Here is a 22,042-nt window from a genome sequence, read left to right on the forward strand (position 1 = left end):
GATATGCGAGAAAAGGTTTTCCAGCAGAGCTAGGTCACTGTAGTTTTACTGGCAAAGCCTCTTAAGCATAAATGAAGATTATACTGGTGAAAGCTTATGCTGGTACAGTTTATTCTGGTACAAATGAGCTATCCTGGGAAAAAAGCACCTCTGTGCTGTTGTAATTGTGTCTGCTCTGGGACGTTTTGTGGTCTAGAAATGTTAAAATCACAGATATTGCCATACCAGCAAAAGCTGTTACTAGCTGTCGGGCTGCTGCAGACGTACCCTGGCCAAGCAGCAACGCTTGAAGAGTCCCATGCACTGGATGATAAAATGCAACCGGAAAGTGTTGTAAGGGCTGGTGGCACGGTCAGATGCTTTTCAGCAACTGCTGTTCCCGGGAGGTCTAACCTGCCCGTCTGGGCTGCATCCAGACCTGGATGTTTGCTGGTCCTAACTGGAGATTTCTGCTCTTGGCCCTAAGAATGCCAAGGGGATGGAAAATAGCAGTGAAGCTGCCCAGGGACGTTTGGTATTTGTCTGCACTGCTCTGAGTGTCTAATGGAGCTGGATGAGAATGAGGACAAGTGTTTTATAAAGATGTTTTCTTCCTTTATTGAAAATTAATAATAGTAAAAAACTGCTGTCTGTCATGGAGCCAGGAGGGGGGAAAAGAAAAATCTGGGGAAGGTTGATTCAGCAGTTGAGATGCTAGCCTGGGTCTTGCAATAGCCAGGATCTATTCCCAGCTTTGGCTCCAATTTCCCGCGTGACCTTGGTGAAGGTCACGTAAGCCCGTGCCCTGCTTGTGCCGTCTGTGTCTGCTAGCGGGGCTGCTGCCTCGTCGGGGACATTGCTGTCCCCGTGCCTCAGTTTCCCCACCTACGAAGCAGGGATGATGGCATCCAAAAGCCATCTTGCAAAGACAGGTATCTGCTAAGGGCAGCGATGAGCACCATGCCAGAAAAACAAGACCCAGGCTCCTTATCTCGAGGCCAGATCAAAACCCGCTGGCTCTAGTCTCTGTGCGATGGTTTCAGCTGAGGCGTGTTCCTCTGCCGCGGAGGAGAGCTGAAAGCACGCACATGGCTCCATACAGCCACATCACTCAATCGCTTGCGATGGATCATGTGGCCCTGGCCCTAAATGTCTTATTCTTCGGGAAAAATTCCCATCCAAATTTTGTAGCTCGCGGGTTCGTAGTTTAGAGAAAGAAAAAGAGCTTCATTGCAAATTCTTTAGCTGCTGAAGAGCTCTCGTTTCCGATCTCCCAACTGCCATGGGGCATCTTATAAGATATATAGAGGTCGTTGTGTTTAAACAAAGGACACACAGAGAAAATAGCTGCAATTTATGGGTGCGGCAAGAGGGGAAATGCTTTGAGAACTTTTTTTTTTTTTTTTTTTAATTTAGAAACAGGCACAGAGTTTATTTTGGTCAAGAGATAGTCACACACAACAGCTTTAAATGGCAAAACTGCGCAAGAAAAATGAATAGTCTCACACTGCTTGAACTGAAAATGCGTTTGGGAAAATACCTCCCCCGTTTGCTGCAGTCCAAGCGGTATCCATCAGTTTGGGTGGTTTAGTTGTTTCTGTTAAGGATATTGCCTCAATCTAGGCTTTTTTCCTTTTTAAATTTATTTTTTTCTAGTGCTCCTTGAGCATTCAAGGTCCAATAGTGTGCTTGTGATGAGTGAGGAGGGCAGACTTCTCATGTCCTGCTCTGGATCCCCATCTCTCCACCTTGAGTCATTATTTTCCCCAAATGCATCTTCCCGCTGGAAGCATTCCTCCTTGAGCCGGGGGCTGGTTGCCTCAGGTGGATTTTGCTAAGGAAAAAAAAAACCCAAACCCTTTTCCATATTTGTCTGTTGGTTGGAGGTAAACGTTTCCCATTGCTGCTGCTCTTACAGCGGGGTTCGGGGCTGCGAAGGAGGAGGAAGCGTTTGGATGAGGAGTGGGAACATCCCGGCGTCCAAGGGGTTGCTTTGAACTGGACTTCGAGTCACGATGCTCTGAAGGAGTTCAGGTCTGGTTCAGATTTCAGAGCGTTTGGCCAAGGGTTTTGGGTGAAAAACACACCCAAATGTGCCCACGCCTGCACACACTTCTCCCCGACGGGCCCGTTCAATGCGCGGTTAGTCCTCCTCTCGCCTCCTTTCCTTTTTGTTGTTGTTGCCAGAATTATTTTCTCCAGACCGGCCCCACCACACACACCCAGTTCCTCGCTGGGTGCCGGGGATCGTGTCTGCTGGGAACGCAAAGCGTGTAAACAGGATGGGTGAGGGGAGCCGGCTGGGAGGCGCGGGGTGCCCGGGGATGGGGAGCTCCCGTGGTACCCACGGAATGGGTATTTTAGGAGAGGTGCCGGCCCCGCACGTGCTTTGCTTTCTGATGTGCTTGAGTAGGCACGGGCCGGTCGCCAGTAACCTGCCTGTGACCTCTCCTGCCTTAAATATTCAGGATCTTTTAAAAGGAAGGACTGTGCTTCGCTGCCTTCCCTTTGCCGGCAGGTCAAGTGCCTGTTTCCCCTGGCCGGAGGATCCAGCGCATCCTTGGAAGGTCTCCGTTCATCACCTTGGGGGATGAAACGGGTGTTTCTGGGGGTCCTTCAGAGAAGGGCTGGCTGGGACCCCGTACCCAGACACATGACTGCTGCAGAATGAGCTCCTGCCTTTCCCCCCGGACCCGGGATGCTGGTGGGGGGCACAACCCACATCGTGGCTCACCAGAACACGCCGCAGCAGCCCCGCTCCTCCTCCCGGCTGTTTAAAGACGCCAAAAAGCAGAGAGCTGGGAAGCACCGTCCTGCCGGGCTAGACCCCGAAGCCTCGAGGAATTTCCCGGGGTTCCTGTTGTGCCGCCCGCACGTCACTCGGCCACGGGTGACGTGGTGGCCGGCGGTTGTTTTATATCAACATCCTGCGAGAGCCGATGCGAGGCCAGCCCCGCAGGGACAGGGATGCTCGCCTTCGCCACGGCCACAGAGACGCCTTGCCGGGATCGGCGGTGATCGGTTTTGGCGTGGACGGTGGCACCTGGCTGGAGCACAGGGTCTGGGCACATGTGCCCTCTGCCTGTCCTAGATGGGACAGGACACCCGTGCGGAGGGAGCTGGCAACATCCCAGCCCTGGAGCCTAATCCCCGTTTTTGCAGCCAAGCCCCCTCCCCTCCTCTGTCCCCCGCCCCGGGGATCCCGCTTCTGGCTCTTGTCTGGGACTTTAAGGAATTATCCATGCACGGAGCGAGCCTCTCCCGTGGCGTGTGTAATCCTGTTATGCCTACATCAAGGATGGCTGGGCTGCACGGGGGGGATGCTCTGCAGGGGCTCTGGGTGCCAGGACGGCACGGCTGCCCATGGCAATGGCTCTGCAGGGGGGGAAACCCTTTGGGGGTCTTTGTACCCCGGCGGCACCCTTGTGAGGCAAGGATGGGGCTGAATGCATCCAGGCTGGAAGGAAGGTGCCAGGGCAGGAGGTGTGAGCACGTGGGGTGCAGCAGCGTGATCCTGGGTGCAGTGGTGGGATACTGGGTGCAGTGGTGGGATACTGGGTACAGTGGTGGGATACTGGGTGCAGTGGTGGGATGCTGGGTGCAGTGATGGGACTCTGGATGCAGTGACGGGACTTTGGGTGCAGCGATGGGATGCTGGGGGCAGCGATGGGATGCTGGGGGCAGTGGTGGGATGCTGGGTGCACAGCTTTGTGAGAGGAGCATCGCTGCCTTGCTGGGCCTTCGCTTCCTCTTACTGGGGTTTTCCCACCGGGATCAGTGATCTCCAGGGAAGATTGCCGGGGCTGGGCTTGCTATGGGTTCAGCAAGCATGTTTCCCACTGTGTAACGTTTGTGTGCTACTTGCTCCAAACTCCTGGCGAGGCAGCTGACCCACGCAGGTGACTGAAGACAATATTTCCCAGAATTTAGTTAACTTTGGGGTCTGTAGCCAAAAGCAGTGGCTCCCAGAACCCGCCACGAACAGCCCCTGGCTGAGCGGCCGTGCCGGTGCCTCTCCCTCTCTGGGCCCGTGTTTGCTGGTGTGAACTGGGGGGGTCCCAGCGGGTGTCGGGGCGAGCGGTGGCAATGCCGTGGGGCCCCTGCCCGTCTGCCCCCGCCGCCTTCCAGCAGCTCCTCCTCGCAGCCCGCCCGGGGACCACGAGCCAGCCCCTTCCTCACTCAGGATTGTTTTGCAAAGCAGCGTGACAGGATGAAGAGGAAATGTGCCAGGAATGGCTCCATGTCCCCTCTCGGGAGAATCGGAGTCTATTTTTAACACCCCCCCCCCTTCCCGCTCCCCCTCCTCCCGCTCCCCCGGGACGACGGAGCCGCTGGGGCGCAGGCAGACGCAGCCCGTCGGCCGCTGCCCGCGCAGCAGGCCGGCGTCTTCCTCCTTGCTGACACACGCAGGCTTCCCCGCCGCACGCTCGCGCCCTGGGTGGACGCACAAATCCCGCGTGCGACGCACAGACGCGCTCCTGCCGCCGAAACGCCCTCCCCGCCGTCACAGCGTGTGGGTGCTGCTGGGCGCGCAGCTCCCCCCGTGCTCCCCGTGCCTGGCTTGGCCCTCTGATGCTGTGATAAATCTGAATTATCCCGTAGCGTGGAGGGCATCGGTCCGCTCCCGCGGTGGGGTTGTTACCCGTGCATCAGCGATGCTGCCTCCGAGGCAGAGTTTAGAGCCGGGATGCAGCGGGTGGGCGAGATGTAGTAGCCAGTGACGACTGGCGCTCGAGGTGGAGATGCTCTCTGTCTTAACGCCTGTGTAGGTGCTCCAGCAGAAGGTGGTTTTGAAAGGTGGAGGGTGCATCGGGAATTTCGGGGCTAGGTTGAAAAGCAGCCGCTCTGCAGGGCGAGGAGCGGGGGGGCGGCTGCGGCGATGTGTCAGAGCCTGTCCTAGACCGGCCACTCAGCCCCGTTTCTCTCTTTCCTCTCTTACAGATTTCTCCAACCAAGTCAATTCCACGTCCCTGAACTCTCCCACGAGCCGGGGGCCCATGGCCACCCCATCCCTCCACCCGTCCATCGGGCCGGGCATCGGCTCCTCGCTGGGCTCCCCGGGCCAGCTCCACTCGCCCATCAGCACCCTGAGCTCGCCCATCAATGGCATGGGACCTCCGTTCTCCGTCATCAGCTCGCCCATGGGCCCGCACTCAATGTCCGTCCCCTCCACCCCCAGCCTGGGATTCGGCACCAGCAGCCCACAGGTAAGGGGACGGTGGTGGGGACATCCCTGCTGCCTGTTTAGCTGGGGAGAAGCCACCTCCGTGGGTTTCCTGATCCAGAACCGGCTGCGGTCTCCCCGCTGCGCTGGCCAGGGAAGCACAGGGAGATAAACGCCATCGCAGGCAGGCACCGAAGGGAGGCAAAAAGCAGAAGCCCAAGGGGGAAACTAAGCCGGAGGCATCCTGCTCCTCTGGCCAGAGCTGGGCGGCTGCAGCCGCCTTTGGGGCTGCCCTGGGTGGGCTACGAGGGACCGGCACAGCTGGAATGCGGCCATCCATCACCTCCCATCACTTGTCCCCTCCGGTCCTGCCCTGTTTGTCCCCAGGCTGGGGGTGAAAGGGGAGCAGCGCCTACCCCTGGGTCACCTGGGGGCTGGTGTAGCTTTGGCAGGGGCCGGAGCCCCCCTGGGATTCTCTGCATCCCACGCTTCTCGCCCGTGCCGTCCCGGTCCCTTCCCTGCGAAGCGGCACGTCCCCTCCGGGGCCGACCCGTGGTCCCCACGGCACGCACCGAGGGGTCCCCTGCCTGCTGCCCCTTCCTCCTCGCAGGGGAAGGACTGGCGTTGGCTGGCTGAAGATTATGTAAAAAACCTCCAACTACAGAGAGATAAGCTCTTCTTAAAAATAGCAAGATCGGGGCGCGCTGACCAGCCCCTGCCACCTGTTGCTGGCTGCTCGCATGGTATATGTTTAGTAAAAGGGCAGATTAAGGAATTGGCCACCACCTGCCACTTGCTGCGGGTTTATTTATTCCAGGCCCTCTCTGGGAGTCAAGCACCTGCCAGCACCTTTATTTTTAAATATTGGCCTCATTTATTTCCAGAGATAACAGGTCTTTCTGCCCAGGGCTGGGAAGGGCTGTGCAGTGCTGAGTTCCCATCCCTGGGGACCCCCAGGCAGCTTCCCCAGGACCCCAGCATCCCTGTGCCGACCGGAGAGGCGGCAGCTTTATTTGCCTTTTGATGGGCTTCTCCCACGCAGGATCCGGCCGGTGGCCCCCGTAGATGCGCGGGGACCTGCAGCCCGCAGCCCAGTGCGGCTGGGTCCGGCTAACTGGTGCGGGAGATAAGTGGGGTGGACAGGCTGCCTGCCGTCCCGTGGGCGAGGGAAGGGGAACTGAAATGGCGCCTGGGAACGGGCTGCCAGGGCGAAATTAGCAGCGAGAGCGCCAAAACGGTGGGGAAGGAGTGGGAAGGGGGGGGGGATGTGAAGCAACACAGGGGTGAGCCGCAAGCCGGGGAGGAAACGGGGCAGGGGCGATGCACCCCCAGCGTCAATGATAAGGCACGCTTTGCTTTAGGGACCGGCGAGCCGGGGGAACTGAAATAAAACGCAGCCACAGGGCAGAAAGGGGAATCGAGAGCGTGGTCAGATGGTGCCAGGGAGCGAGCTAGCAGCGCGGCAGCTCCAGCCCTCTCGGCGCGGTGCTGAGCGCCCGTCCTTTGTTCAGGGACTTGTCTTAAGTGGTTTTCCTAGAGGTGACAGTTAGGAGGTCTTCAGCCTAATGGCTTCTGCCATCTGTTCCCTGTCTGGGCGCATTAGGTCCCTGTCCCCGTCCCCTGTCCCTGCAGCGGGCAGAGGTGCCTACCTGGACCCGTGGAGGAGTGCGGGAGGAGGAGGAGGAGGAGGGTGCGGGTGGGCAGCGAGGCCGATGCTTGGAGGGGAGCACAGCCCCCCTCACCGTGCCGCTGCACCGGTCGGCAAAGCGCCGAGGGTAATGAGGCGTGTGGCCCCCGTCGCTGGGTGGGGATGGCACTGATGGAAGATGGTTTGAATCAGATGGCAGATGCCACTTGCCATCAGGACATGCCTCGTCACCTCTGGAAAACCAGCAGAGCAGAAGGGCACGGGGTGTGCGAGGTGTGGTGGGTCCCGCGGGGTGGGTCCTCTCCATCCCAGCTCCTGCCGGCACCGGGGTGGGAAGGAGCTGGCAGGCTCCCAAAAGCCGGGATGCTTTCCCTCTCCCGTTTGGTCCGGCGGATGTCGGGAGTCAGCAGCCCTTGGTGCCAGCGCTGAGGGATGCTCGGAGCGTTGCCAGCACCCTCGCTCTGACACCGTGCGCTTTCTGGGACCTCGCCTGGTTTCCAAATGCAGCCCCAAAGTCTGGGTGCGAAGCAGGGTGTCCTTCTGTAGGGTTCCAGCATCCAGGGAGCTCCCAGGCCCCCTCGGGGAAGGGATGCTGGGCCGGGGGTGAGGTGTGTGGGGCAGGAGCCGGCTGAAAGCAGGGGTAGTTTGCAGCGGTGAGCAAGATCCCAGCCAGACCGGGAGGCTAGACCCAGCAGCTCTGCCGCTTACTGGGATTTAACACATATTTAAACCCTCTTACCTACAAATTCTGGGAAAACAGGGGGAAAAAAGCAGGATTTGCAGTAACAGCTGAAAGGGAGGGACTTTCCCCGCAGTTCGCAGGGCTGCGCCGGCGCAGCCGCCCCAGGCGTTGCTGGCAGCAGCTCGGGGCGCCCGGGGGCTAGCGGGGAGAGATCAGACGCCGGATTAGGCTTTTCCAGAGCCGCTCTCTGCCTTTGCACAGTGCTCTTTGTAAGGGTGCCTGGGGGACCGGAGAAGGGGTTGCTGGTTTTTTTTTTTTGGATGGGAGGAGAAATAAAGCTCTGCTTGCCAGAAGGGACAGGATTTGGTCCCCGGTGCGATGAACTGAACAGGGAAGGGAGAGGAGCCAAGGAGTCCCAGTATCACTGGGGAAGCAGAGCACTGGTTCCTCCCTCGTTCCCGCTCGCTTGCTGAGCCAGAGTTGTCCTGCCCCGGAGCAGAAGTGCCGTGCCAAGGTGGGGGGCCGCTGCCTCCCCTTCTGCCTCGTCCCTGCCTGCACGTGCTGCCGGTTTCGCTCGGCGGCTGCCGGCGCGGAGGGGAAAGCAACGGGGCAGGCGCCGGGGCAGTGTGGGAACCTTTGGGTGCTCACGGTGCCTCCGCTGGGGTTTTGGGCCAGCGCTGCGAGAGGAACCGATGACTTCCCCCACCCCAACCCGGGGCTGACTCAGCTCCGACCGGGATGTCCTGCCGATGGACGGGGCTGCAGAGGGTGGTGGGACCCAGCACCCTCCCGGGCTGGTGCAGGGGCAAGGTGCAGCGCTTTGTCCCATCTTGCTCTGCCCATCGTCCCCCCCACCAGATGCTCTGGGGGGGCTGCTTGGGCAGACCCTGTGGGCTGCTGGGGCTGGGGGAAGTGGTGGCGAGAAGCTTATCTTCAGCAGGCAGCCCACGGCCTCTGCCTTCGCTCCCATGCGGCACCGGCTCCGTTTCCCAGAAAGTGCACTGGGAGGAATGGCTGGAGCTGGTGACCCCGAAGCCGCGGAGGGATGTGCCGCAGCAGCGCTGGCAGCCCCTGCTCGCAGCGAGAGGCTCTGTGCCTGGGGACCCACCGATCCCAAAGAGAGATGCTCCTGCCGGGGACCTGCTCGTCCCTCCTCTCTCTGCCCTGTCGCAAAATAACTGAACAGCAGCTAAAGCCCAGGAGCGTATCCCTCAGCGGCACCGGGTCCTGGCTGCCTTTGATTCATCAGCTGGCACAGGCAGGGCCGGAGAGGGAGGCAGATCCATCACATTTCTCCAGGGTGGGTTTACCTTGCTCTGTTCTGCGGTTATTAGTCATCTGCCTGCCAAATATTCCCCACCAGCCTGGAGACTTTAAAGCCAGAAGAACGGCTGCGCTCCTCTAATTGACAGATCACAAGCCCTGGGACTTCCCTGAATTAATCTGTGACAAGTGCAATTGCTGAGTATCTCTGTTAGGGAAGAGAAACACAACAAACCGAAGCACAAATCCTGTGTATTCAACCTGGATTTAGATGTTGGCAGGGACGGAGGCTCTGCGACAGTCCCTGGCCGTCTGGTCCCCAGGAGGACGGCCGCAGCGGTCCTGGCCGGTCCTGCATCTGGAGCTGACCGAGCCTGGCTCCCTTGTCCACCCCTGGACCTCCCTGAACGTGCCCTGGGCTGGGTTGCTGTGAGTTTGTCTTCCTTATCACGGCGGGTCGGTCCTACATCTCCATGCCTCGGTTTCTCTCTGTACATGGGGGAATAACAGCCCTGCCTTGCTGCACGGAGCGATGTGGGGATCGACTCAGGAATCCTTCACTTAATACCAGCACCTCAGGGCCACGCCAGCACCCAGCTTCCACCCAATTCTCCACTTTCTTCAGTGAGTGTTGGGGACTGAGCTCACTGGGGGGGGAAGGCGAGGTATGTGGACAGGCTGCTGGAAGGCTGGAAGTTGCAGACAAGTGTCCCACCCAGGGCAGTTCTGGAAAGCCAGGCCTCATTGCATCTGGGACCTATTTATTTGCTGTGAAGCTTTCCTTTGGAGAGATAATGCTAAAAGGATGTCTATAAATTGTAGAGCTAAAGCGCGAGTGTCCTGGCCTTCATCATCCGTGCAAGCGCTCGCTCCCAGCCAGCAGCTCTCCCACGAACCATCGCTGCAAATCATCTTCCCTGCTCTGCATCCCGAGGCGGCGTGAAGCCGGGGTTGGCTTGCGAGCGCCTGGCCCTGGGGGTCTTGCCGTGGCTGTGCCGTGGCTGTGCCATGCGCGGGGGTCTGGCAGTGCAGGAGGAACTCGCCTTCCCCTTAAATCGTGCGGGAGGAACTCGCCTTCCCCTTAAATCGTGCGGGAGGAACTCGCCTTCCCCTTAAATCGTGCGGGAGGAACTCGCCTTCCCCTTAAATCGTGCGGGAGCATCCTTCGTGGGGCGGGCTGTGTCAGCCCTGCCTGGCTCCTGGCAGGGAACAGGGGACCGGCCGTGTCCTGCTCCTTCTGCCCCGGTGCCGGCAGCAAGACCCGGTAGCATCCTTCTGCCAGCTCAGAGCCACGCTGGCTTTTATGCCGGGGCAGCAGATGAGCGCTTGTGCCTTTGGTCTCTGGACTCATGTGCCCAAATCCTCCTCTTGGTTTAGCTTTGTGGGTTGGTGTTTTAAGCGGTACTTGTCCCCGTTGGAACCTTGTCCCCTGCTTGGCCCTCCTGCCCCACATCTGAGTACACGGGCAAGCCCTGCTGTGGAGCTGGCTCGGCCCCACATCCACGGGTCCCCGCTGAGCACTGTGCTTCTGTCTTGACAGCTCAACTCACCCATGAACCCCGTCAGCAGCTCAGAAGACATTAAGCCACCCCTGGGGCTCAACGGAGTCCTCAAAGTGCCAGCACATCCCTCAGGAACGATGGCCTCCTTCACCAAGCACATATGTGCCATCTGCGGGGACAGATCTTCAGGTAAGGCTGATGCCTGCCCCAGGAGGGGCTCCCAGCAGCGTGCTCGGGCCACGCTGGCGTGTGGGTGCCCTGGGAGAGCGTGGCGAGGGTCTGCGTGGCTCCCCGGCACCCTGCGGCACAGCCAGTGCCGGCGGGGACTCTCCATCGGGAGAGGAGCTGCCCGTGCCCTCCGAGGAGGGGATGAAAAGTCCGGTATCGACCAGCATCCCCCAGCCCATCTGGTCTGAGCTGAGCCAGGAGACCCCAGGTCTCTGCTTAGCAGTGGTGTTATATCCTCAGCCCCGAGCAGCACAGCCCGCCTGAAGACAAGGCATTAGGGAGCATCCCTCTCTCTACCCATCCTTTGATCCGTGGCGGTATTGTCACATAGCGCCAGATAAAAAGATGCGCTTCACATGGAATCTTTCCACTCGTGGGAGATAAAGATGTGCTAATTCCTTTTATTCTTATGCTGTTTTAAAAGCTTTCTGCTCCAGAAGTGCTCTGGTCGCCTAGTTTGTGAGGTCCTTAGGGACACCTCCTGTGCCTTTCGGGCTCCGGGGCTGGAAGAGGAGGGTGGGTGCGTGGTGCAGAGCAGGCTGGGTCGCGTGTCTGGCGTGGGGAGTCCGGATGGGTCGTGGGGGGCGTGGGGGGTCCCCCGCATTTCACTGCTGGGCTGTCTCACCCCCGATGTATGGCTAAGAAACAGTGAGGGCGTTTCCTGGGTATAAGGCAGGTTGTAGCCCAGGGAGAGTATTCTGATTTTATGGAAGTCAAGTCAAGGCGAAGCCACTGCTCTTTAGCTCCTGCTCGTGGCTCCGAGAAACCTCTGCTTCCCCCAGACACAGCTAGGAGAGGGCCTGGGAAGAGCTGATGGTCTTTGTGGTGAAGGAGACCAAAGCGGGGAGCTGGGGGCACCCAGGACGCTCAGTGAGTCTTTTTAACCCGAGTCGCATCTCCCCCCCCGCAGGTAAACATTATGGGGTTTACAGCTGCGAGGGCTGCAAAGGCTTCTTCAAGCGCACGGTGCGGAAAGACCTCACCTACACGTGCCGCGACAACAAGGACTGCTTGATCGACAAGCGCCAGCGCAACCGCTGCCAGTACTGCCGCTATCAGAAGTGTCTTGCGATGGGGATGAAGCGAGAAGGTAAGGCAGAGAGAGCCTGGCTCGAGCACCCATGGGTGCTGCCAGACATCTTTCCTTCGTTAGGAGGCTCCAGCGGGCTCCTGCCTGTTGGCAACGCGGCAGCACCATGTGCACCAGAGCCAGCACGAGCCTTGCCAAGGGCTGCCTGCGCCGGGGTGCCAAAAACGTGCGTGTCTCATTTGTATTTTGCTTTTGCGCCACAGCCAGGGACTCTTATGGGCTCCAGAACAGCGCTAAGTTCCAGAGTGGTACCCAGATGATGGATGGTTGCACATCAGTAAATGAGCCAGTGCCCAGAGGCATCGAGCACAGGACCGGGGAGCAGGGGGGGCAACGAAAGCAGACAGCGCTCGTGGGGTCATTTGCTGCCCTGGAACTTGCACCCCCCGTTTCGCGCCGGCTGCCGTGTGTTGGGAGCAGCGATGGCAAATACACCGACCTCTTCCCTTTCCCTGCAGGGCCCCGTCAAAACAGAGGTGCGAAAGCTGTCGGGGCTGAGCGCGTTTCGGGTGACAAATGCTGCCACCCGGCTTGGCCCTTCTTTCTCCCTGCAACACGGGACGTCGCATCCTGGAGAAGTGGAGCTGATTAGGGGACGTTGGCAAGATAGAGATCATGTTTGATCTGCTGGTTGCTAATCACCGTGCTGCCGGGGAGGTGAGAGGCTCCTGCGTGTGTCCCAGCTGCGCAATGTTTGTAGTGCAAACCTCGTGCAGGAGGGGCAGGGAAACTCGGTGAATTATTGTCCTTCTCGTCAGAGTCCGTTGCTCGGGCACCAGCGCCGAGCACCGGCTGCTCTGACTCGGTAGCGTTCCCTAGCAGTAGCAATACTGGATTTTTTTCTCATTGGGAAGAAGAAAGAAATTCAGTCTCGTAAAAGGCATCTCTCCCCTTACTGGAATTTAAATTTAGGACCTAAAACTCCCTGGCAGTGCCTCTTTTAAATGCTCTTTTTAAATGCTGACTGCATCTGTTTTAAACTGCTGGCAGAACAGGCTTTTATCAGACACGATGTGAAAATGACCCCATGGTGCTGCTCAGTTCTCCGCTGCCTTCTCCCCTTACATCTTCAGAGCCACACTTGCCTCCTGACCGGCCGATAAACCCATCCCTCTGCCGAGTCGCTCTGGTTGCAGCGAGCAGCGCTCCAGCCCGGGTCTCTTTGAAGAGCACTTAGTCTTGTCTGGAGCTTTGATTAAATAGGGCAGCGCCGGAGCTGCGCCGAGTGTTGAGCAGACCCTGCCATGCTCGATTTACGGGGTTACCTAAGGACCCACGACGCGCAGAGTCTTCAAATGTCAAAGCCGTCTCTGCTGGAGGTGTGGGGGGATTGCAGCGGGGTGGGGGGGATTGCAGTGGGCTGGGAGGCAAAGGCACCCAGGGGACCTCCTTGGCCCTGCAGAACTTAACCCTTGGGTGCTCGGAAATGAAGCTTTCTGGCCCACCAGTCCTCTAGTCTTAAATGGAGAGATTGAGACGTTCAGAAAATGGCTCTAAAGACAAGTGGTACGAGGCAGGCACGGTGCTTCGTGTGCGGGGGGGCTGGCGTTGCCCTGGCTGCTTTGCAGATGGGCAGAGCCGTGGAGCGCGCTGGATCCCACGGGAGATGTGCGGCAGGAGGAGGAGAGTCTGATCTCCAGCCGCGGGAGACTCAGGTGACTAAAAAGAAGCCAGGAAGTCTCCTGTGTGTTCAGCAGCAGCGCTTGCTTCCCAGGGGAGAAATGCAGGTGTAGGTAAATGTGGAGCATCCCATTACCCTGGCATTGCCTCCAGAGCCTTGCACCGGCAGCTGGAAACCCGCTTTCCCTTCAGACCCTAGAACATCTCAGCCAACGTCTGCAGGGAAGGGAACATCAGCAGTAATGCTTTAGCTCCGTAGCCTGCACTGACATCCTGTGATCAGGTACCTGCTTCATGCCTACCGTTAACGGTGATTGCATGGGCAGCGCCACTAAAATTATAGGTCCATTAATTAATTTCTAAATGGTGCTGGAATTCCCCAGGGAGCACGTACAGTATGAGGACTCTATTAATTCATCTTGATTAACATTATCACAATGAATACCAAATGAATTCATAACGATCAGCCAATTATTTAAAAGTGTGACAGATGGGATCTTCGTAACTCTAGAAGTGCACTCAGGCAGTGCTAGCTGATCTTCTGATGCCGGCACTGCATGAGGACAGCTTTGGAGAAGGGCAGAAGTCCGGTGCATTGGCAGTCAGTAGATGTTTGGAGTATAATCCCCATGTAGGGAAAGCTGGAATACTCCCCTGGTCCCCAAATAAAGCTCCCTCGTGTTATAAACCTAAAAATTCACAGTGTCTTATAGCAGGTTTGGAGATGTCCTAGTGTTGTCCTAGACCTGAAAGTGAGAAGTTGGATCTCGCTGAGCTTTGCTTTTGAGCAGCTCTTGAGTTTCACATGTGATGTCCACCTGATTTGTCAAAAAAAGGTCTCCTTCCCATTGCATCCATCCCAGCTCACTGCTGCTGCCCATCCACTTTGCCAGCCAGGAGCCTTGTCCTTGTCCTTACACCAGTCCCGCTGCCTCCCCATCACCTCTGTTTTGGGCTAAATCCTGCATTGCTAATTCCTTTTGCCTAAATACTCACTTACAACATAGCTGGCTTTTTATCCTCTAGTGTAAACTGTTGCATCTTTTAAGTAACAGAGCCAGGGTAATGGGCCTCATTTCCCTAAAAAATATCTTGCTCTGGAGACCTAATTTATAGCTACATAAAGGCACAGCAGATTCCTGCTGGGGAAGTATCTCTCCTGTAGCCCAAAGGTATTTGTATGTCATGGAAGTACAGTAAAACCCTCTAAACTAAGTACTATAGCTCTGGCGAGTGAATAACTGTTAAAGGCATCCTGTGTGGTGGTGAGCAGTGCAGAGTGATGCTGGGAAGAAGAGGGCTGAAGGCCACGTTTGTACCCCAAAACCTGTGCCAGAAGGGTAAAAGGGAAAGGTCTCTTCCATAGCTAAGAAGTTGGCTTAAAGGAGTAAAATCAACGGGACCTCTTGGGCAGCTGGCGGAGCTCTGGAAGGGTTGGATCCCGACACATGGCAGGTCTCCAGTTGAGCGTGCCAAGAGCAGAGCCGGAGGGATGGACCTGGACCGTGTGTCAGGGCAGACGAAGCAGAGGCGAGAGGCGGGGGGTGGCCGCGGGGGGCTGCTGGAAGGAGGGGGGATCGCTTCAGGGCTACACGGCTTGGCCTGAAGGGGGGAAAGCCTGCAGAAGCGGAAGATTCCTTCTGGTGCGTGCATCTCTTCTTGCTGCTCCCTGTTAAAAACATTTAGGATAGATCCTGACGCCGTGTTCACGGTGAACGAGCCTCATGGGCTCTGAGGTATTGCAGCCACGATAAATAAGCAACTGGGAACATTTTTCCCCTATGAATTACTGCCAGCTGTGTGAGGCTTTGGTTTTTGTACTGTGTCTCCCACTAAATACCGGATAGTCAACAAAATTAAGATTACCATCAGGGATCTTGACTAATGCAGGGATTATTATTGTGGGGGTGGCTGTTTGCATCCAGAAGCATAACTCTCTCCGCTTGATCTGTTACTCATTAGGGTCCAAGGTGTCCGTGTATCAGCAGCCTTATGTTTTAAAGGGAAAAAGCGGAAACTGCCTTTGAGTTAGGGAGGTAGAGGTCTTGCGAAGAGGTGGGAGTAAACACTGAGGGTCTTGGGATAAAGGCGTCTTGCGTGCACTGCCATTAGTTGGGGTTAGCTTCAGAGGTGAAGGGGGTCATCGGAGACTACAGACTCCGTGGCCTCGCATCGCAGCCCGTCGCTATCTCCTGCGACCGAGTCCCGGCCCCACCATCGCTGGCAACGCCGCCGGATCGCACAGCGAGCAGGAAATACCAGCGAGGAGCCCTTTCTCATGCTCCCGCCGGCCGCCCTTGGACGGCTCACAGGGAGCAGACGTTGGGAACCGGCGCAGCCTGGCCCCGCTCCGTCTCCTGCCTCTCCTTCCCCCAGCGCTGCCTCCGGACACGAGCGGCTCCTCGCACGAGCCAGGCTGTCTCCGTAGGACCTGCTGGGCTGCCCAGTTTGTTAACGGGGCTGCCACTCGCCGACCTGAAGCCGGCAGCCTGAGCGCGCTGTGGAACACTTAACGGCGGTGTTGGATGCCGACTAGGTAAAAGAGGTGTTGATGCTCTGTCAGGAAGCTCGTAGCCCATCTGGAGACCAGAAAGCTGTCCTCTCCCAGTGGTTGCGGCTCGGGCTGCATAACCGACCCCCAGATCATTCCTAAATCCAGGCGCAGATACCGTAACGGCGGTGACCTGGGTATGGCGTTGCTGCAGCTTGCCTCCGTCAGCTGCCGTGACATGATCCAGAGTCATGCTCTGAGGATCCAGGACATCTTCTGTCTGGCTGCGCGCCTGATCTCTAACTTCAAGATTTCATTAAACTTCACGGCCTGAGATAATTCTTCCTCTTCCCCTGTGTTTGTGGGTTGGTTTTCCCCCGCTTGCTTGCACTGCGGTCGAGCTGAGGGATTTAACCTGGGAGGGGTTTGACTTGCAGCATCGCAGGGAGCGACTCTAGTCTGCAGCTCGGAGACGTCTGCACGTCTCCGAGGAGCTGCTCAGATACATCACTTAATCCAGAGGGACCGAAGTTTCCCCCTGTTTTAACCCAGAGTGGCTTGGAGCTCAGCCCCTGCACTAAGACAGCCATCATTGAGCTGTGCCCGATCCCCCTGCCATGGCTGTGCATCCTCCTGGCACCCCCGGGAGCTGGAGCCATCCTGGCTCCCAGAGCATCTCTCGGGACCAACAGGAGCAAGAGGAGTCTGGAGAGAAAGAGCAGGAACTCAGGTCTCCAACCTGCCGTCCAAGCGAATGTAAAAAGCAGGCGAGTGGCCATACCCTAGTGAAGGGGCAGAGTTCAAGAGCACAGTTATTTTTAGTAATAATTTTGGAATGGAAAATGTCTTTCAGCTTAATGAGCTAGTTTCTTATATCCTTTTAAAGTGCTGCTCTTTAAACCAGCTGGTTAAAAGATGCTGGGTTTGTTGTTTGTTTTTAAGGATACTCTTAGGTTGAGAAAAAGGGTTTGGTGTATGATTTTCTCTCATTGCTTTAGCAATGTTGCTGTTTGCTTATACTTCACAGTGTCCGGCTTTTGAGAGTGAAGTGAGCTAGCGATTTTTGCCATTGTTTTCCGGAGCCGTTCCCGTGTGGACTGACTGCATGCAAAGTTTTCAATCCACTTTTTAACACTCTGAAGTTACGGGTTTTTATCATCACAGTGGTATTTTGCCTATCGTAAAAAAATGCAGTATTCAGGTGAAAACGTTGGAGAAAACACTACCATTTATTTCTTGTATCTCGGTTTTTGAGGTTGTTTACAGTAGTAGCAAGCTGCATCTTTGAAAAAAAAGGAAGCACGCAAAAGCAAAGCAGAAGAAATGCTGTCTGAATTAGTTTCCTCAGCTATTATGGCGTTTTTGATATAAACAGGTATAAGCGCTTCAAGATGCCTATGATACACAGCTAAGACATAGCTTCATAAAAAGGCAGCAGAGCCTAATAAATTCCACTGCTAGTGAAACCGAAATCCCCAATAACCCTCCACCCAGCACTTCATAAATAAAGCAGCCACCCACTTGTAGGCTCGGAGAAGACTGAGCAGGTTTGGGTCTTGGAAGCCACCAGAGCCTCTGGGCTCTCCAGGAGGTGGGTGGTGAGTCCTGGTGATGCAAGGGCATGTTCCCAAAATGCATCCAGGTTGGAGCAGCCTGGAAAGCATCATCATCCCTGTTTGCTTTGTGGATCCCTGCATCTGCCAGGGAATGGCAAGGAACAAAAGGGACAAAGGTGCAAGAGGATCAGAGCGTGCCAAGAAGGACGGGAGAGCCAAGGCCAAGAAGTACATCTTCTGTTGGCACACGGCTTTCGCACTGCCCGAGAGCTGGGCTGAACATCGGTGCCTGTTCCCCATGGTGCCGGGTTCCCGTTGCCCAGGGACTCCAGACGCTGGATCTGTTCCCCAGAGAAAACCCCATTTGGTCCATTTTTGGTGGGAGTGAATTATCCTTCCCCTTCCTCCCCCATGAAAAGAAACAAACCCCAGCCAGTCATCCACGCTATTGTTCCCAGCAGGATGGATTTTCATCTCAGAAACAAGCTCTCATCTGTATTAACGCTGGGTAAGTAGTAATGAGCTGCCGTAGCCTCCACGGCTCTCCCAGCAAACAAACAAGCCTGCGATGCTCCTACCCACGGGGGCTCTCAGAAACGCCTCTGCCTCGCTGGAAAATCCTGTCCCCTTTGTGCCTCTTCCTCCCCTCGTTAACGTTCCCCCCGGCACAAAAGCGCGGTGCCCGCTGAGCGTGGCAGTGCCCGTAGCGGGTGGCCGTGCCGCAGCGTGGGGGACCCGGCCGCGAGCGCCCACGTTGCATCTATGACCAGGCTTTAAAAACAGAGCATGCACTTGACATCTTTCTTTTTCTTAAACCTAATTAGTCTGCAGATCACAGCATCAGGTTTCTCCCCGCGAGCCCAAGGCTTAAAAAGGAAAGAACTTTTGCTGGAGGATTGGGATTCTGGGGTGTTCGCACGGCTCAAAGAGCAGGGACTTAGCGATGTTCGTCACGAGGCTTGCGATGAAGTGGCAGGAGCTGGGGATGCTGCAGCGGTTTCTCAGCAGCGTCCAAGTGTTCCCCAGAGCCTCAGCGAGCAGCTCGGTCTTCTCCAGCAGCTGGAGAGTTCATTACTCAACTGCAGCCACCCGCACTGGTTGGTTTGGGCACCTGAGCTAGGTTGGTTGCTCACTTTGCAATGGACTTAAACCTGCTTATTTAGCCATCAGATGCCCCACCACGAGCAAAGGCAAGGCGCCCAGTGTTGATGTGCACACCAGCAGAGGATGGATCTGGCACTTTGCCTGTCAGCCCTTGGACCCCGGCAGCCGAGGCTCCTCTGCAATCCACGGGACGAGACAGTTTGGTTCTTAGAGGGAGGTCACTGAGAAGTAGTCTTGACACATGGGCCTCCGTATCTTGCTGTACCATGGCCTGGGGAAGTGCAGATGGGCTTGAGAAGCTTGATATGAAAAATGACAGCAACCGGCCTTGGGCAAGTACAGGCCAAATCAAGCAGAATAACATGAGAACCTCTTCATCAGGTGCCATGGCAAACACAGGCTTCTGTCCTTGGCTCGGCTGAGACATAGCTGGAGGAGGTGGGGCTGCCTCTCAGAGCTCTTTGACTACAACATCTTTTTTTCTCCTCAAGTGGACTGCAAGGTTTAAATGCTTCCCTTATGTTCAGAAAATCAGACTAGAAAACCTCTCAACCATACGAGTCTCCTTGAGGAAAAATAAAAGCACTGGCACAGCCATCAACACCGAGGGGAGTGCGGGGAAGCTCCTCTCCGAAAACACAGCGCGGCAGACAGGGCTGGTGTAACGACAGCTTGGAGCTGCTTTGCTTCGCAGGAGGGTGCTTTCTTGGGTTGCAGCAAGCAATACGCCTGGCTTGCCTCCTGCATTTAAGATGAATAGACCCATACCGTTGATCAAATGCTGCGCTACCCTCATGACCAGAAAGATCGGCGTCGCTGGGAACAGCATGGTCCTAAGAGTGGATCTTGGCTAACACCTGCAGCCTGAGCGGTGAGGTGGAAGGACGATGGCTTCCCCGCATCCGTCTGAGACAAGCCTCGTAGTTTGTCCAGACGAGCCCGTCTGCTGAGGCAGTAATTGCGTGCGATGGGAGGTGGGAAGGTCACGCTGGTCTTGCAGAGCCCTGGCCGGTTCTTCCCTCCTCCCGGTGAGCACCCCCGCAGCCGCGGGGATGTGTTCTCCAGCCCTTCACCTCATTATCACCGTCTTATTGCAGTAAGAGAGCCCAGCTGAGGTTTGGAAAGGTCCTCGCAGGTCACGCTGTCAAGTGCCTTGTTATCACAGGCACTCTGTACTTTAATCGTCTTCCCAAGGTCCTCTTAAACCGAAGCTGGACGTCTCCGGACCCACCCGGCTCAGCAGACGGGCACAGTGCAGAGGAGGGCATCGATGCCGAGCGAGAGAAGGGAGCTAGCGGTAGAACCGGCTCCCCTGAATTGCTGCGTACTGTCCTTGCTAATACTGCGAAGCATCACGTGTGAGACAGGAGGGAGGAGAATCTTGTGGCCTCTCTAGAGTTGAGAATATTTGTTTTTTCTTAAATATACATTGATTGTGCCACAAGGGAGAATTTGGGTTGGAGAAGCCAGTCACAGAACCTCTCTGTTTTTTTGTCTTTAGCCTGTGAGTTTACAGCTTAAATGAAGAGAAAAATCCAGCAGAAGCAACAAGAACCAAATGATATGATCTTTGTTTCTAAATTTTACTGTGTTACAGGGATGGAGCACCATCCATCCCGGCGCACAAGACTTCTGGGAAGCCAAGAAGAACAAGGTATTCCCATTTCAATATTACCAGACAAGCTGCCATGCAGCTGCCACGTTTGTATTTCTCTTTTTTAAAAGATAAATAAAAAAACAAAGCCACAAAGAAACCTAGCTCCCAAACCAAATCCATTTGAAAAATGTATTTTTGTCATCTTCACCATGGTTTCTTTGACTAAGCCCCAGTGGGAGTGGGGAGTGGACTCCAGAGATAAGGTCCCAGGTTTTTTTAGTGAGGGGTCTCCTCACTACTGAAGATTTTCCTTCACACAAACATCCCATATTGCATGATTTTTAAAAAAAGCTGATAGGCTTGAATACTTGCTCCTTCTTTCCTTTCCCCTACCCCACCTGCTCTTTTTTCCTGCATCTCAAGAAACACAGCCCCCATTCTTTTCTGAAATGGAGATGCGTCCTTCAGCATCTCTACTAAGAAGGAGCACCAGCCTGTCAGGTCCTCAGCAGGTCTGGGGACATACTGATTGCAGTAAATTGCAGACATCTACCACCAGGGTTATGCCAGTGGAGATCAGAGCCACGGAGGACTGCTATGAAGCTGCATGACTGGCAGCTCTTAGACACTTTTGCCTGCTCGCAAAATTATATACCTTGGATGTCCTCTCAGTTCTGCTGAGCTTCTGAAGCACAGGCTGCAAGGATGGCTGCATCCGCAGGGAAGTCCAAGTCTTGGAACCCACAGAGTACAAGAGCCTTGAATCCCAAATGCAGATCCCTGTGCCTTTCAGGACAACGTGATGGGCTTGCCACCCCTGGAGCTGTATGATGCTTCAGGGTGAATCCGAAACTAGGAAAGGGGAGACACTAGATTTGAAATGCGTTCGACCTCTGGATCCTGAAGAGGGACTTTGGGAGTGCCACACCTGAAGAACAAGGTGACAGTAAGGTGACCATCGGGGGGGACTTCATGTGTGCACTGGCAGCTGTACCCCAAGGCCAGGCACAGAGCTGTTGCAGGAGCAAACCTGTTGTTCACATGAAGAACGAAGCTGTTCCCACTTCATTCCTCGAGCTGCCCGTAGGGTGAGAAAATAGCATCCACCCCTGAGTCAACACCTAGAGGAGTCGCTGCCTCGCAGGCATCCCCGAAAGCTACATCCAACAACCAGGGCTGGGCAGGCGTCCTGCATCGTTTCCAAGTGAGGAACAGGTCGGGTTCATAAACACCTGGTAACGGGGGTCCTGGGAGCAAGCAGCAGCTGAACTTCACGTAGGACAGTCACCTCATCCTGCAGCCTCGGTGAAGACCTGTGCGTGATCCAGCTTGTCAGGGGGAAGGGAGGATAACGGCATCTCTGAGCTCAGCACGGGGAAACAGTCCCTGCTTTCCTGCAGCCCAGAGAGCCCGGGATAGGGGATGGATGGATGGAGGTCATCCGAGCTGCAATGGGGGGATCGCAAAGTGATGCTTGGCTTGTCCTGGCTTTGGAGAGGGCTGTCTGGTCTTGGAAACACGGGGGGTAGCAAAGCAGGTAACACTCTCCCTGGCAAGGGCTTGGTTTATCTTTGGACCTGACATCCTCAGTGAGAATACGCCATCTGCTCTGTCTGGTGTGTCATTGCTGCCGGCAGCCAGCTGGGCAGGGGCGAGCGTCAAGGGTTTTTCGTGGGGCTACGCAGGCTGGGATGAGTCAGCTTTCCACTGACCAGCTCCGCAGCGAGCAGCGGCACCAACTTTCTGATGTAGCAGCTCAAAGCACAGATCAATAGAAGGAACTACTTGTATGTATAATCTCTTTCCGTCTGTCTCTTCCATCTATTGTTTATATCAGCTAGACTCAGCCTAATCACTAGCAAATGCTGTTGTGATGACCCGTAAGATTCAGTCTGCTATAACCATTCAAGTGTATCTGATTCTTCACCCCCAAGAACGTGACTGTTGGTTTTGATGAGGTTGAGATTTGCAGATTTAAGGCTTTAAGTGGCCACCGTCTCCCCAGACCTCTGCAGTGCTTTCCCACAAATCCCGAGTCACTGGTGGCTGAGCAAGAGGATCTGTTTTTTGGACTAACACCCCTTCCTGGCGGAGTGGCCCCAGAGGTGGAGGTGGTTG

At 56.0% G+C, this 22,042-nt stretch overlaps 1 protein-coding gene across 2 annotated transcripts in view; it reads left to right on the plus strand.

Annotated features, from left to right (window-relative positions):
* Positions 1-22,042, plus strand: part of RXRA (retinoid X receptor alpha) — a 114,751-nt gene that overhangs the window by 72,334 nt on the left and 20,375 nt on the right. The window contains exons 1-4 of one of the 2 annotated variants that reach the window (XM_075054681.1): positions 4,727-4,744; positions 4,921-5,186; positions 10,277-10,427; positions 11,377-11,556. In XM_075054681.1, coding sequence (XP_074910782.1) covers positions 4,977-5,186; positions 10,277-10,427; positions 11,377-11,556 — 541 coding nt within the window. In that variant the 5' untranslated portion in view covers positions 4,727-4,744; positions 4,921-4,976. Of the gene's footprint in view, positions 1-4,726; positions 4,745-4,920; positions 5,187-10,276; positions 10,428-11,376; positions 11,557-22,042 lie in introns of those variants that run through there. The other variant, XM_075054680.1, reaches the window with a different exon arrangement.

This window comes from Buteo buteo, chromosome 23 (assembly GCF_964188355.1).
Source record: "Buteo buteo chromosome 23, bButBut1.hap1.1, whole genome shotgun sequence".
In the NCBI taxonomy this organism is placed as follows: Eukaryota; Metazoa; Chordata; class Aves; order Accipitriformes; family Accipitridae; genus Buteo; species Buteo buteo.